Raw genomic sequence first — 17,134 nt, 5'->3', positions numbered from 1 at the left:
ATTAAAATTAAAATAATATTTAATCATATGATAATACATATAAATGTGTGTTTATTTATATATTTAAAGTGAATATACATTATATCGTTGTTAGTGCAATGAGTTTTATAAAAGAATTTTTAACAAATATTAGGACTTTTGACAATTTTCCAAATGGTCTTTATTTTTATTGAAATAAATGAATCCTTGTAAAATTTAGGAGATGCAATATCGTAGCATCATTTAATTAATTGTAAGATGTATTGAACCATGATGTTTGATTTATGTCTTCTTTTTTATGTTTTATACTCTGAAAATGAGTAGATTTTCTCTTTAACGTTAGAGTTTACGGTTTGAATTTGATATATTATTCGACAGTTTCAAAATCAAGCCTTCCCACTTGGGATTCTATCTTTTTTATAATGCAAATTACTCTTTGAAAGTTATTGATACATAACAAAATCCTATTTTATAATCCTTTGTTTTCCCATTATTTGGTACATTTGAAGCCTTTTTTATTCCTGAAAATCATGACAGGTTCTAAGGGTATTCTAAAGCAATAAAACTATGTATACCTATTTTTGGTACATAATTTGAATACACAGATGAGGTATCATTATGTGATTAGATATTTTTTTATCATATGATGATACATATTTTAAAATCACCTAATTATATGATGACATATTACTGTGTATATGAATTATACATAAAAAATAAATACACATAACATTACTCATTCTAAAGTATATAAATTTTTAAAGCTTTGTATTTTGTATTAGACAAAAGCTTAAGGTACTCTCAACAAATTGCTTGCCCACCTCAAAACAAAATTCTTTCTTGTTCACATGTGAAGTCCTGTGTCTTATAAATCTCCATTTCCACAACATCCACCACTCTCTCTCTCTCTTTTTGAAATAATTCCGATTTCATCCCTTAATTTAGGCGTCCTATATCAAGTACGTTTATTTGATTTACATCAATCTCAATTCCTGCAATTAGATTATCTAGCACAAGATAGTATGTCTAAAGACAGTAATACCGTCAAAACCTGATACAAGTTTTGTTTTTTGTGTTTTAGGTAAAACTGCGGTGGGTTTAATAATATCCATATAATTATGCAATCGCTCCCTATACCAATATTTGATTACATGTTTCAAAGGTAATTATAGGGACTAAAATGAAGTAATTCAAAAAGATGTCCTTGATGGTATAAGCCTAAACCATATGGACTAAATTAAACTCTAAAATTCTCGCCCATTTTCTCAATAAAAAAATACACAAACCAAAAAGCACTTTATAAACAGCAATTATAGGCCCTCCTCTCAACATTCCCATTTTCTCAAATTCTCTCTCTTTCTCTCTCCCCCCACAAATGGCCTCAAAACATATAACCCTGGTTCCATTTGCATCCATTTTAGTGCTTATGTTGATTGGATTGGCACGCTGCGATGTGAATCAAGACAAAGCCGAATGTGCAGACCAGTTGGTGGCTCTGGCCACATGTCTTCCATACGTTGGTGGCGATGCCAAAACCCCCACCGTCGACTGTTGCTCCGGCCTCAAGCAACTCCTTGATAAGAGCAAGAAATGCCTTTGCCTCCTTATAAAAGACAAAGATGATCCCTCCCTTGGCCTCAAGATTAATGGCACTCTCGCTGCTACCCTCCCTTCTGCCTGCCACTCTCCTGCTAATGTCTCTGATTGCATCTGTAAGTACTTCCCTACTTAGCTCAATTTATGTCCATGGTTGTGCTGTCGATGGAGCCATTGTTAACCTTCACTGTCGAATTCATATCATGCTTTGCATTTCCTCCTCATATTGATAAGCTGATCTTTAGTGTTTGGTAAAAAATAGTCTTTTATTATCCTGCTAATTTTTATCATTTATTGTTAAATTTACTTTATATAATAAGAGATTTTAATAATTTTTTATTATTATATGTAGTAATCTAATTATTATTTCATCTTAAGTGTTATGATTATGGTAATATTAATCTAAACACCTATTTTAACTATTTTACCCTTATTCAAACAAACATTAAAACAAAAATTCTCTTATTCTTTAAATCACACTTTCACTACCCATCACCAAAATCTTCTAATGAAAAATGTTGAAATACATCAAAATTGAAGAATAATTAGAGCCAAAATATTTCAGTGAAAGAAGTCAAAATCCTTACTAAAAGAACACAAGCCATCATCGAGATAAGAGATGAGATTGATTTTTTGATTTCATTGGATCTGAAAGATGGTTCAAGTAAGATGAGAAATAGTTAATTTCGAGATGAGAAGCTATTATTGTTGATCTATATAAGTTGTTGTTATCATTGATTGAGATGAGAAGATAATAAACATTAGACTCTCATTCAACCTTCAACCTTCTCATTTATTACATTTTCCCCTATCATCTCTCATCCAACCTCCTATCTTTGATTTTTGCGGTTTTCTCTTATCTCTACATTTTTTATTTAGTTTAAATTATTAAAGATATTGAAATAAAATTAAATCTCAGTATCTTTTTTATTATTACCAACTTATAATAAGTAATCTTTCAAATAATTTGTGTATGATAATTTTTTTTATTTTTAGTAATTAAATATTATCTAGCCAAGGTTAGTAAAATCTCTTGATAATGTTGCAGGTTAGACAACAAGGTTGACTCAGGATCTAATGTTAGTAGATCAAGTTTAAAATAAGGCAATATAAAATTTAGGATAAAAAATAATGTTAAAGAGGGTAAGAAATATTCAGTCCATCTTTTCAAGTTTTAATCCCTTTTTTAGATAGATACCAAAGGTCAATTTGCAAAGTAAATCTACCAAATTACAAAGGCAAGTAAATAGTAAGGGAAATTTTATACATTTTTAAAGCCGGTTGGGGTCACCAGCTTCCACCTGCTCCTTCGTAGTTACATAATGCTTATGTATACAAATAGTTGTATAATATTTATATATCTTATTATAAAATTAAATTCTTTTATTTTTAATTTAAAATTATTTAATTTTATATATATATATATATATATTTTACATAATAATATTACAACTGTATGTAACATTTTGTTTGGTGTGAAATCAGCTTTGCTTCATTTAGCTCCCAATTCATCAGATGCAAAGATGTTCCAGGGGTTTGCAAATCTGACACAAGGCACTCCTGTAACCGCCGGTAATTAATTTAATTAATTAGCATAAACATACATAATCAATATCTTAATTAACAAATTAACTATTTGATTTATTTTAATAGTAGTTAATATTATTTTTATTTTAATTACAGGGAACTCCACCGCTGGATCAAGTTCAGCTCCAGAAAAGAGATGGCCAAAAATAGAGATGGCTTTGGGGATTTTAGTATCCATTTTCTTTGCTTAACACATGTAATTTTCAATGTATGATAGCTATGATTAACAGATTTCGTGTCGAAGATGTTAAGTTTTTTTTTTTTTTTCATTTTACTTAAAACATTTTGAGGTGATGATGTCTTTTGCTTTAATGTTGAGATTTGTGACATCTCTATCTTATCTATCATATTAAAATGTTTGTTGGGATTATTTGGGTCAAATATCAATCGAAATTAAATGATGGAGGCAACTGAATTTAATGGCTTCCTTTGGGAATGGGACAAATTCATATTATTTCGTATAAAGTTTTTTTTTTTAAGTAATTAATTAAATAGTTTTATAAAAACGGTAGAGATTCGAATCTAATATATATTTTTAAAAATTTTAATACTTTATCAATTTTGTTAATTAAATATGCCCTTAAAAGTTCTAATTAATTAAGTTTCATTCTTTTATTTGTTTATTTTCTAACAAAATTTTCAAAGGAAGGAGTTTAGTTTTTGTACTATGTATCTATCTACGAATATTTCCTTAATTATAAAAATAAAATTTTATATACATAAAAGATAATATATTATTATATAATTATATAATTCTGAATTAAATATAAACTAATATTTAATATTATAATAATATATTATTATTATTTATTATAAAATTTGCGTTTATAATAGTGCTCTAATTAGAGAGTAAAGGGGATTTGGATCTTTATATTTGGGCCATTGATGACCTAAATTACAATCTAGTATAGGTGCTTCACCCAATTGGGCCCGCTATCAGGTGTTAGGCCAACTTCCCTCGAACATAATTTACAATTTCTATAACAATCACATGACTGAAACCATTGCATTTTAATAATTAAATACTCAAATCAAACGTCACAGGACTTCAGAAGTCCCAGAATCCCCCAAGGATTGTGTAAATTATTGCACAAAGAGACAAGATGCCGTCACATCGCATGGACGATGCCTGCAAAGAATTTCAGGCGACCCTTTAGGAATGACGGGATTCGACAACTCTCCTGGAAAATAAGAATCAGCATCGATCTTAACTAGTTCCTGAGATTTAAGCAGTGGAATCAGAATTTATATACATAGATTCCTATCCAGAGTTTACTTGATCAGTTCTAATTTTAATTTAGGATACCCAATAAACATTTATCAATATAATAAGAACAAATTATAATTTATTTATTTATGAATTAATTGGAGCTCTGTTTCTTCTCGGTAAAAGAATAGAAGAAAATTTCATTTTCCATCAACACTTCCATCGTTTCGAAACCAGCAAAGCAAAAACACGCAACTCAAAATGAAAAACGAAAGATAAATAAATAACTACGATAGAACTCTTACTTGCTTTGCTTGGCCTTCTTAATTTTAATTTTTCCTTCTGGAGCTGAAATTATTTTGATTAAGCTTAAATAATTACTTGAAGTTCCTGTGGAAAAGACAAGTGTTTTTGAAAACGATTTAGCAAACAGTTTCATTTTCTCTTCGTTTCCTTCTTTTTCTCATAATTTACAATTAAGAATACACTTACCCAAAAGAAAACAACCACCAAACAGCCTCTTCATTTCTTCTTTGCCCACAATTTGATTGGAAGGTAGAATTGGAGCCACTTCCACAAAATTAAAACCCAAATCTATTCACGGTAAATCGGTATCTGAGTAGAAATCATAACCAAAAGCCAAATACCCATAATTCCAAATTCAATTCGGTCTTTTGGCTTACCTCTACAATCCACCCACCGTATCAATCCTACACCATTCTCACCAGCACCAACACTTTAATGACTTACTTTGTAGATCCAAGTTTGAAACTAGAATTATTATTGAATCTATCATTTTTTACAAGTGGAAACAATGATTTTTTGGTTATACATTAAAATGTCCACGAGAAACTCAAATCCAAATTTGACTTTTTGTGAATAATGTTATTATTGTTGTGTTGAACACCAAGACTTGAAACTTTGTATGTTGACATGTCAAGGGGTTTGGATTGAGCCAATCTGCCCTATTGACATGTCTATTCATGTGTATAATAGAATTAAGATAATGTTTATTAGTTTATATTAAAGCTGACAATTTTTGACACAATCTGTTAATTCAATACGATATGACACAGAAAAATTGGATTTGGGTTAAGTTTTTCTGATATAAAATTTATTTCAGATCAACCCGATATGGCTCGAAATTAAATTAAATAGTATCAGTGTTTACATAAAAGTAACCCGATATGACACAAATTAACTCGAATGTTTTGAAGAAATATTGCTTTAATATAATTGGTTAGGGATAAATTATGAACAATATTATGTGCACACATTTTTGGTATACAATTTAGATAAACAAATAATATGTTATCATGTGATTGAGTATTGTTTTATCTTTAATTCAAAATCATTCAATCATATAATGACACATTATCTATGTACCTAATTGTGTATCAATAGTGTGTACACATAGTTTTATTGATAAATTATAAAAATATTAAAAGTCAGTGATTGAAAATTTTATAGATTGCATATAATTGTATTTTTATATAATTGTAATTACTTATATTAATTTTTATTTATATTTGAATATTTTATTTTATTATTAAATTGTAAGAATGTAATTTGATCAGTTCAATTATTGACACATTTTAAATGTCTTAATATGTAATTTTTAAACTATTTGTAAACAAAATAAAATATTATATTGTGTGTTTTATTAATAATAAGTTGGGGTCATTTGGTGAATAAATTAAAACGGTAAAAATACTTTGGAAAGTAAAAACAATAATTAATTGTGGGTTAATTTGGATTGGATCAGGTTAATTCGAATATTAAAAAGTTTGGTTAGAGTTAAAAATTTTTAACCCGATGCTAATTTAGATTGGGTTAGAGTTAAAGGTCTCTAACACAAAACTTGAATTGACACGATTCTATAATAAGAATTGTCAGGTCTAGTTTATACTATGATTTAGGCTATGATTATTTTTTACTATTTAAACCCATTGATGGGGATTCTCATCAATTTAACCCAAGAAAAGGCATGGACTTTACAACAAATTGTACATTATATAGGTACAAGCGTTGCCTTCAATATTAGTAATGAGATGATTCTCTTTTGAGCTAATTTTTGCTAGACCAAAATTCAAAAGAGTGCGATAGAAAAAAACCATTAATAAGAATAGAAAAAAAAAAAAATTCCATACATATATTTTAAAATGATGCTCAACTTGTGTTTATCATGTGGGTTATGATTTTTAAATCAATGTTGTATCACTTGCAATGCAAATTTGCTATACAAGTGACATTGAGATATATTTTCTTGGAAAGTTTGAACAATTAAGTAAATTATAATTCAAGGATTAGCTCAACGGTGATCTTTGTTCTACTGAATGAAATGAGATTAACATGCCCTTTAACACCATATAATAATGAGTTCATGACATTTTTTTTTTGTTTCTAGGGTTTAAAAAAATCTTTATTCCTTATCATAAAACTGCCATTAAAACTTCTAAATCCTTTCAATATTTTTTAAATGGAATGTTTGTAATGTCAATTCTATCTTATTCACCCTATTGAGACAATATTTTTTAAATGGAATATTTTTTTAAATGGAAAATTCTATTTCAGAAATTTTGAGGAAGTTTTAAATTTCTTGGCAGCATTCCCTAATAGGGATTAAAGTGAATTTTATAGAATTTATTGAATTGAAGTGTTATGTCAAGCCCAGAAATTAATTAACATAACCATATTAGAAGGGTGTACGCAAAATCAGCCATCACTTCAGTGGTTATACGATATAGTGAAAGCCTAAAATTATATACAAAAATATTTCATCCCCGTGCAAAACTAGAAGGGGGTTTATTGATATTTTACTATTTGTAATTCGTGGAATTGTATTAAAATTATACAACACGTACTACATGGGAGTTTATGGGTGATTTATATTTAGGAGGTAATAAATATTTTACATCATGCATGCCAAATATGTGGTATGCGGAAAATCTAGGGTTAAATAGAAAATTTTGACATAATATAGTTTTTATTATTCTTATAAATTACCATCGTATAATTGATTAAAATGTTAGAATTTGAGTATTTTGGCTGGATATGGAGGGTAATAAAGTAGTATATAGGACAACACAATAGATTATGTTGGCGACAAATAGATAATAATGCATCCAACCAAACATAACTAATGAGAGATTTGTTGAGTTATTGAGTAAAAGCATACATTTTGACCATAAATGGAACTTTATCAATATACCCATGAGACTAGAAAATGTCATGAACATGATGCCTAACGACATCAAAGATAATGATGATAATGTTGATTGTCCCATTGCCCTTTTTGAGAAGAATGTTCCAAATAGTTTCAATACATGTTACTATTACCCCGAAACCAAGAAGCACATATTCCTTAAGGACCAACATTGATGTTTAGTAGTTACAAAATGATATAGTAGAGCATGATGATTTATAAGGGGTTCAATATGAAAGGGATACTACCCATAATGATGTTGATAAGGATGATCTTGTAGGTGTGCCCAATATTAAGTTATTGTCATGCTCATCTAATACAATACAATTCAAATATATTAGAGGATCACGTGTTTTTTGTTTTTCACAGGTAGAGAAAACAATGAGTCAGGTGAGGAGCCGAGCAGATCGACACACTAAACGACACACTCAACTATTGTTGACTTGACATTTTATCATGTATGGATTTGAATTTCCTAAATTTAATGCACATTAAAATTTAAGAATAATTGTTGCTTTTAAATATATTTATTATTATTTTTGTCATTTTCCGAAAGACATTTTTTTGGCACGCTTGCCATTTATAATAAATGCATGATGCTTATTTGATTAATCTACATTGCCATTATATTTTCACATTAATTAGACTTGGGGGACATGTCCTTTTGGCATAATTACCACATGGGATATTTTTCAAAGTGGAAAGTTACAGTCTGTGAATTTATCTAAATCTTTCTTGTAACTCTTCATTGAGTCATATTTGCTGATCTAACACTGTATTAAGTCAACTTCTTTACAACTCTAATGTTTGTTGTCGAAGTTAAGCAGAATGTATATCTGCAAACAAGTAGACTATGTCATGTAACTTTATTGATTATATGTACCAGTAGATGAATATAAAACCACATGATAATAAGTTAAGTGTGACATCTCACCTCTTCAATACAAAGGGCAATGAATGAGGATAAAAAATAACACAATGAATAATGTTGGTGAAATAATGAAAAATTGTGATAATCCAATCAAACATGAGAATTTAAGGTTCACATATTTAACTTTATGTGATGTATATGCTTTAAGCCTTTATGTATTGCCTTAATTAATGGTTGTTGTTTAATTTTATATATTTACAAGTAATCATCAATATGTTATATATAAATTGTTCAATAGATATAATGATAGTATATAATGCAATACAATAACACTATCCATCTACATCCCCAAAAATCTTACATAATTAATATAAATATAATACCTAATACAAATACTATTAATCAAGATGACCATTATTTCAATTGAATGGCATCATCACAGAAAGTTTGTATTTTGGAAAGTCTCTTTTAATGCTCGTTGAAGGTTTACACAAATCTTTTCCATTGTGTCTTGATGGTCTTTTTGTTGGAGTGTAGAGTTTGGAGTTTGATTATGCCTAAAAGATATCTTTGCAAGGTTTATCAACAAAATATAAAATGTAAAATTTCAATTACCCCATTTGTGGAAAATATTAATTAGCCCTCATTATGTCTTGATGGTCTCTTTGTTAGAGTATGGAGTTTGATCATGTCGAAAGGACATCTTTATGAGGTTAATCATCAAAATGTAAAATTTTAATTACCTCATTTGTGGAAAATATTAATTAGCCCTCATTATTTGTTACATGCATACCTATGCCAGACATCATTTAACCTTTCACCTTTATTTGCTTCCACCATGCATGACTAATACAGTGAATATGAATCACATATGGTGGAAAAATGGGGAAAAAAAGTTCCATTTCATATCTAATTTCACTACTAGTCAGATCTACTTCACAAAAACATACACATAACTCAACAAAAACACAATTAATTCAATCTAATTCACAAAACACTATATGCAAAAAGCTTTAATATTGTCCATGGAAACTCCATTTTCAATGTAGAAAAAAAAAAGGGTAAATCTTTACACTTTAAAGTAATAAAAGATGAAGATAAATGGTTTGCTAATATTTTCCCTTTTTTTACATTAAAAACTGATAAAAAACTTGAGATCAATGACAAAAAGATGGAATGTGTGACAACTGCTTTGTATGGGTGTACACAAGCTTTGAGATAGTCAAACTAGGTCAAAAGCAATTCTATAAATTGAAATAATTTTGTTTAACCCTAATCTTATTGATCACAAATTAAGAATAGTTGGATTAAATATTATTTCCTATAAAATCCATAGAAAAATGTTATTTTAATTAATTACCCATTCAAAACTCATAAATGAAAAGGTTATCAACTCATATAATTGTATAAATATAATAATAATAACTTAGAGAGAATTAGGTTGAATTAGAAATTGTGAGAAGAGCAATATTTATGTAAAGAGAATTGAAGTGAATGAAGAATTGAGAGGAGAGTAAGAGCTTATGTAAATTTGGATGATCATATTACAAAGGGAAGAGGGTATTTATAAGCAATATGCACCACCCTATATGCCCAAAATATTGACTTGCTCTTAATTGTCTTAAATGTGTTCTCACATGTTTTGTTCTTAATGTCATAAATGGAGGCTTAGGCAATAAATACAATGGCTAATTTTCTTTTAATTTTAACAGGTGGAAAGCCATCATTTCATATCACTCCCTTTTGGATTTTTACAATTTACAAATAATTACATTAACCTTGTTAAGGAAAAACTTAGTGAGATAAAAATCAAAGCATAGAAACGTAATTTTTAATATTCTATAAAGTAAGGTCGAACATGTTTAAACTATCTCATTAAAAACCTAAGAGTACAATACACATTTTGTCTAATATGTGATAAACTTTAAAATTTTTCTCGCTCTGATAAATTCTCCTCCTTTTTGTAATGAGATTAATTTAGTTATTTGTTGAGCCGCCGCATACCAATATTATACACTAACTTTTCAAATGTTAATGTCAATAATATCTTGGTGAATAAATCTGCATGACTCTTATTAGATTGTATTTGTTTGACATCAATCTTTTGGCATTGCTAGAGCTCTTAAGTGTAAAAAAACTTCAGTGAAATATGTTTAGTTCTATCTTCTTTAATATATCCACCTCTAATTTGGGTAATACATGTTGCATTGTCTTTATATAATATGAAAGGAATATTTGATGTAAAAGGAAGACTACATATATTCCGGATATGATGGATGACAGACCTAACCATACGTATTCTCGATTGGCTTCATAAAAAGCTAAAATCTTTAAATGATTCAAAGATGTTACAACCAAAGTCTGTTTGATGGAGTGCATGTGTCATTATAAGTAAAAGCAATCCCATTTGAAAGCGAGCCTTATGAGGGTTAGAAAGATAATCAACATCTGTATATCCAACCAAACTAGGATTTTTAAGAGATTTGACAACATAGAATAATCTCAAATCTCTAGTTCCACATAGGTAATAAAATATATACTTGATTCTATTTCAATGGTGATAGGTTGGTGTAGAGTTAAATCAAACACATAAATTGACTACGAAAGATGTATCCAGTCTCGCGTATTGGGTCAAATATAACAAGGCTCTAATGACATTAAAATATAGTACTTCAACAACAAGTATCTTTTCATCTTCTTCATTAAGACGAAATGGGTTCTTCTTTGGATTGAAAAACTGAACGGCTACTGAGATATTCAAAGGATAAACTTTATCTATATTAAAACATTTTAACAATTTTTCAATATATATTGATTGATGGATAAGTATTCAATTTGAACTATGTTCGATCTACAGATCGAGATAATATTTGTTTTCCTCAAATCTTTCATCTCAAATTATATTTTTAGATATTCAATAGTTTTTTAGAGCTTTTTAGAAGTCTCAATTAAATTTATATCATCAACATAAATTACTATAATAGCAAATCTTGATTTTAACCTTTTGATAGAAACACATGTGCATATAAGATCATTCATATAACCCTCTTTTTTCAAATATTCACTGAGGTAATTGTACCACATTCTTTTGGATTATTTCAACCCATGTAATGATCTTTGTAATTTGACTGAGTATATGTCTCGTGGATTAACTCTTTTTGCCTTTAGACAATTTAAATCCCTCAAAAGTTTTATATAAATTGCAGTATCCAAATTTTTATATAAATAAGCAGTAATTACGTCCATTAGATGCATATCCAATTCTTCAAAAATTGTTAAATTGATTAAATATCAGAATATGATTATATCCGTAATAGGTGTATATGTTTCATCAAAGTCTATATCTAGCGTTTAGGAAAAACCTTGAGCTACAAGTCTTACTTTATATCTAGTAATTTCATTTTTCTCATTTATTTTTCTCACAAATACCCATTTATATTCAACGAGTTTGATGACATTAGGTGTTAAGACTACAAACCCAAACACTTGACGTTTTGCAAATAAAGCTAATTCTGCTCAAATTGTTTTTTTCCCATTTAAGCTAATTATGTTTTTGTCTGCACTCATCCACAATATGTTATTCAAAATCATCATCATTCATAATTTCAATAACTACTGCGAATAAGAATATATTATTAATGTTAACCGTTTCATGGTTCCACATCTTTCGTGTATACGCATAATTTATAGATGTTTCTATATTCTCATGTTCATACATTTCAAGAGTTTGTTCCACTTCAGGGGTTTTAGTCTCTTCAAGGATTATAATCTTTTTTGGAGGAATATTAGAGAGTGTAGATTTTTAATCATTTTAGGATCATAATAATTTATATCTATTTGATTATTTGTTTTTTCTTTTTCAAAGGATAGTGTCCTTTGATCCAACAAGTTTTCCATACTTTTGGCATGTAGTAGATTGATCAAATATGATTCGAATAGATTGTTCATTAGTCATATTAATTCTTGCTAGTGCATTGGCAGTTGGTATGTGTGATCTTATCATTTTTGTCATATCTACAAATGCATCAGACATTTAGTTGGCAATAATCTGTAAATGTACTATCTTTTGTACTTTAGTGTTACTTTGAGATGTGCAAGGATCTAGATAAAACGTAGAAGGTAATGTTAAGTAAGTTCGTGTCTAACTTTATGAGGCATATTCTTTTGCCACAAAGGTTGGAATGTTGTCTCATCAAAATAACAACATGCAAATTATGTAGTAAAAAGATCACTTATTAATAGTTTCAAATACCTAATAATGGATGATGAATTATATCTAATATAAATGTCCAAATGACATTAGGGTCACATTTTTATATGTTAAAGAGATGCAATAAGGACATATACAACACAACCAAATATCCTTAAATGAGATATATTAAGTTGATGACCAAGATTTTTGTGATTCTTTAGTGCATGTCTATATGAATTTTTAATAATTCTACGATTTATTTTATATCTTGGGTGACCTAGATGATCATGCTAAAGTATAAAAACTTTTGGATCAGAAAACATCAGCTTGATACTGCGTATAATTCAATTACCTTTATGATTATATAATACAATCCAAATTATAAAGCAAATAATTTTTTTAGTACATGTCTTCTTCCAGAGGCATTACCAGTTATATAGATAAATTTTGTATCATTTTCTATCATGGTTTTAATGTAATAACTATTTTTTCTTATATCTTTAAAATTAAATAGATTTCTTCTAAATCTAATTTTCTATAGAATTATGGCTCTTCAGAAGCCTTCAATTAGGTTTGTTGATCATAAAATAGTATTTACTTTAGCCTCAATTGGCAATAATGTTAAGAAGAATTTCTTTTCCTAAAGTATTGTGTGCATTGTTGCATTATCTACTAAACACATGTTTCTATCACCAGTTTTTAAAGTTAACACTTCAATTTTGGAGTCTATTTCATTTCATTTTAAAATTTACATTAGTCATTACAAAATTTAAAAAGAAGAAATATATAATACTAATTATACAAATAATATACATGATTTCTTAATCTTGAAGGAAATCTAAAATATCAAAATTCTTCATATCGACAAGATCTGGATCATCAATAAAATTTGAGTCAATCTTCTTTTCATTATTTTTTATGGATGTTTGATATAAATCTATCAAATGTCTAGACATACGACATGTATACAACCAATGGACTTTAGAACCACATTTGTAACATTAGCGTTCATGATTCTGTGGTTGCTCTATATTATTTTTCCTCTATCCTATTTTGCTTCATCTCTGGTCCATTATGGTGGTGAGATTTTCTATTATGACCACCTTTAGATCAAAACTTATTTCATCCAGGACCTTATCTGCATCCACGATAACTATTACTGGTAATTGTATTCACTTTAAGGAAGGACGCAGTGTCATAGGGCGTGTTTGATGGTTTCCTAATAACAATTCATTATTTTACTCAACCACGAGCAAACAAGATATTAATTGAAAATATTTTTTAAAGTTTTGATACGTGTTGAGCAACCAAAAATTAAATTTCTTTACTTATAATTACTAGTAAGGACAAGTAAAGGTTGATCCACAAAGACTAATTTATCAAATTCATAAATAACTAGCGAAAAAGGAATAAAGATTTACTTTTGTAAGTTGATAGACAAGAAAAAAATTCTAAAAATTGAATTGAATAGTAAAATTCAATCAACGACAATCTCAATTCAAGGAAAATTACCACGGTTGCAAAATGATCACTGACCTCTAATATATAAGTTTTATTTTTTATTTAAATATTTAACCGTAGATTACCAAAGTCAAACAATCTGTACCTTCTCTAATTTCGTAAATCTGACCCCAACACACAAATTAATTTTTATTAATAAACTAGTTGATATTAAGCAATCGTTATGAATTTACTGATAGTATTACAAACCAGGAAAAAGTTAAAGATGAATAAAAATCGAAGAAGTGTCAAATTATTTAATTCATTCTATGTTTTTTTAAACAAACACCAAAAGTTTGGATCATAATTGTTCTTGCTTAATTGCCACTCCAACTGAACATCATAACAATTATGGATTATGAAATCAGTTTAGTTATAACCCACACAATTCAATCAATTAATAGGCCTCTTAATTAAGTAAATTATGCAATCATTAATATGTAAAATAAAGAAACATAGATATTTGAAAAGAAAAGTAAATAAGATTACAAACAGAGTCTCAAAGTTTTGACAATTGGAATGAAATTTTCTTGAATCAAACTAAAGAACTTAGTCGAACATTATGAAATGAGCACCAAAAAAAGAAAATTATATTCTTTCCTTTTTTTTAACCTAGCAGTCTAAATGTTATATTTATAACCCAACTCCTAAAATTAGGAAAAATAAAATTCCAGCTAAGGCACACGTATTTCCAGGCTTCCAAACCTATATTTGACTCTTTTGAAGTTGGACCAAGTCTTTATGTGAGCCATGCAAAAGTAATCCAATTTAACTAAAGATCAGGGCTTTTGGATTCTTGTAATAACTTCCAATCCAATTTTAGATAAGAAAACAATCATTTTGGGCTTGACCCCTTCATAAGAATTGTAGCTTAGGATGTGTAGATGATTTTGGGCTTCTAAATCACCTTAATTGGACATAAGAAGCCTTAGATATGTCTTTTTAAAAATTTGGTATTCGAATATAAATCCTATTCTGACTAGGACACGAACTAGCTTTCCGGATCTCCTTTGAAGTAACATTTGGAAAGCTCAAGATGTCCATAATACCATTCCAAAAAGCTCAAGATGTCCTTTATAAAAACTCTAAAGGCCTCTTCCTTATTTTGGAACTCTAAATTGGTCAAACATATGTAAGAAGCACAAAAGGTTGAAATCACTAAAATGTTGGAATTTTCTAATTAAAAGCTCAATTCATTCTAACCTATCCAACCATGCCTTAACCATAAAAATAAATCTAAATTGACATAATAGGGCATAAAATATTCCCCAAAGATCAAATGCAAGGGAAATACATATATGAAAATACACATTCATCAAGTTTCTTTCTCAATATTGTTGCTACAAGAGCATATTTGAGGGATGAAATGTGGAGAATATTTTCTCTAACATATATTCTTCGATTATTTTTCCCTATATAACCTCATTTAGGAAATTATTCTGAAGATGACAAAATTATATTCATTTACATATTTAAAATTTTGTAAGCGTAAATGAGTCTATTCATATTGGGCCATTGGCAATATTATTAACCTGTGATAATCGAATCTTTCTTTTAGGTTTATCCATAATTTTAATGGATCTATTATATCTATATATTCTGCTCACAGTCTTTTATGAATATGGTGTTGAAGGAAAACAGTAGTCTTGGATTTATCCTATTAGGATGCATTATTTTCTTTTTTTATTGTTTCTCCGAGACTAATAGATTCCAAATAAAGAATCGTGTCCAAGACCTATTCAATGTAATTTTCTCCATCCAAACGAAGGCTAAGGTATTAAAATTTTACAAGATCTGTCATTTTCACAATTGTAAGTTGATAAAAATAAAAAAAATTAGTGATATGATGAAGAAAAATTATGTTAGAACTTCAGGTTCATATTTGTTTCATATTCATAAAATTTCTAATTTTGTAATTAATATTCAAAATATTATATTATGTAAACTTTAATTTTGATAATATTGTGGACTTCAAGTCTATTTGTTTCACAATTTATGCAAACTTTTATGAATCTTTCTTTTAGGTTTATCCATAATTTTAATGGATATATTATATCCACATATTCTGCTCACAGTCTTTTACGAATATGGTGTTGAAGGAAAACAGTAGTCTTGGATTTATCCTATTGGGATGCATTATTTTCTTTCTTTATTGTTTCTCCGAGATTGATAGATTCCAAATAAAGAATCGTGTCCAAGACCCATTCAATGTAATTTTCTCCATCCAAACGAAGGCGAACGTATTGAAATTTTACAAGATCTGTCATTTTCACAATTGTAGGTTGATAAAAATAACACAAATTAGTGATATGATGAAGAAAAATTATGTTAGAATGTCAGGTTCATATTTGTTTCATATTCATAAAATTTCTAATTTTGTAATTAATATTCAAAATATTATAGTATGTAAACTTTAATTTTGATAATATTTTGGACTTCAAGTCTATTTTTTTCACAATTTATGCAAACTTCAGACTGCAAATGAGATATAGTTAGTATGAAACAAATAAATATTTTGATGAAATTTGAAACTTCAAGCCCATATATATATATCATATATAATTGTTATAACATAAATAAATATTCAATGATATTTAGAATTTTGAGTCCAAATTCATAATTTTGTAAACTTCGAATTTCAAATTAGACATAATTATAAATGAAAAATTAAATAGAAAAATAGTAATAATTAAAATATCGATAGTTTGTATTTTACAAATAGAACAATATCATCGTTGGGATATCCATATTTGTAATATACAAATAGAATAACGACAAAATTAAAATATTACTGATATTATGATATATCTGAGTAATTCATACCGATAACTTATTATAAATATAATAACAATAACTTAGAGAGGATTAAATTCAATTAAAAATTGAGAGAAGGGTCATATATATGCAATGAGAATTAAAGTGAATGAATAATTGAGAAGAAAGTAAAAGCTTATGTAAATTCGGATGATCATATTACAAAGGGAATAGGGTATTTAT

The 17,134-nt window shown here is 28.1% G+C and overlaps 1 protein-coding gene and 1 long non-coding RNA gene across 3 annotated transcripts; one reads left to right on the top strand and one right to left on the bottom strand.

The window, feature by feature from the left end:
• The first annotated feature begins 1,277 nt into the window (after positions 1-1,277).
• LOC123225934 (non-specific lipid transfer protein GPI-anchored 6-like) lies at positions 1,278-3,532 on the top strand. The gene is made up of 3 exons (XM_044650304.1): positions 1,278-1,691; positions 3,061-3,147; positions 3,259-3,532. Exons 1-3 carry the CDS (start codon positions 1,355-1,357, stop codon positions 3,351-3,353), a joined length of 519 nt encoding a protein of 172 aa, XP_044506239.1. The 5' UTR covers positions 1,278-1,354; the 3' UTR covers positions 3,354-3,532.
• Positions 3,533-4,007: 475 nt separating this feature from the next.
• On the bottom strand, positions 4,008-5,166 carry LOC123225933. 2 transcript variants are annotated; one of them, XR_006504224.1, is made up of 4 exons: positions 5,053-5,166; positions 4,862-4,963; positions 4,675-4,759; positions 4,008-4,380 (listed from the first exon to the last, which is right to left on the bottom strand). It is a non-coding gene; the product is annotated as an uncharacterized LOC123225933 (long non-coding RNA). The 2 variants fall into 2 exon arrangements; XR_006504223.1 differs by having other exon boundaries at positions 4,862-5,166.
• Positions 5,167-17,134: the final 11,968 nt, after the last annotated feature.

Source organism: Mangifera indica, chromosome 9 (genome assembly GCF_011075055.1).
Source record: "Mangifera indica cultivar Alphonso chromosome 9, CATAS_Mindica_2.1, whole genome shotgun sequence".
Lineage (NCBI taxonomy): Eukaryota > Viridiplantae > Streptophyta > Magnoliopsida > Sapindales > Anacardiaceae > Mangifera > Mangifera indica.
Note: the sequence above shows the minus strand (reverse complement) of the source record. Positions and strands in the feature narration are given on the sequence as shown.

Coding starts and splice junctions, on each gene's coding strand:
- LOC123225934 (XM_044650304.1), top strand. CDS start 1,355: ATGGCCTCAAAACATATAACCCTGGTTCCATTTGCATCCATTTTAGTG. Junction 1,692..3,060: donor TAATGTCTCTGATTGCATCT/GTAAGTACTTCC, acceptor GTGTGAAATCAG/CTTTGCTTCATTTAGCTCCC. Junction 3,148..3,258: donor AGGCACTCCTGTAACCGCCG/GTAATTAATTTA, acceptor TTTTAATTACAG/GGAACTCCACCGCTGGATCA.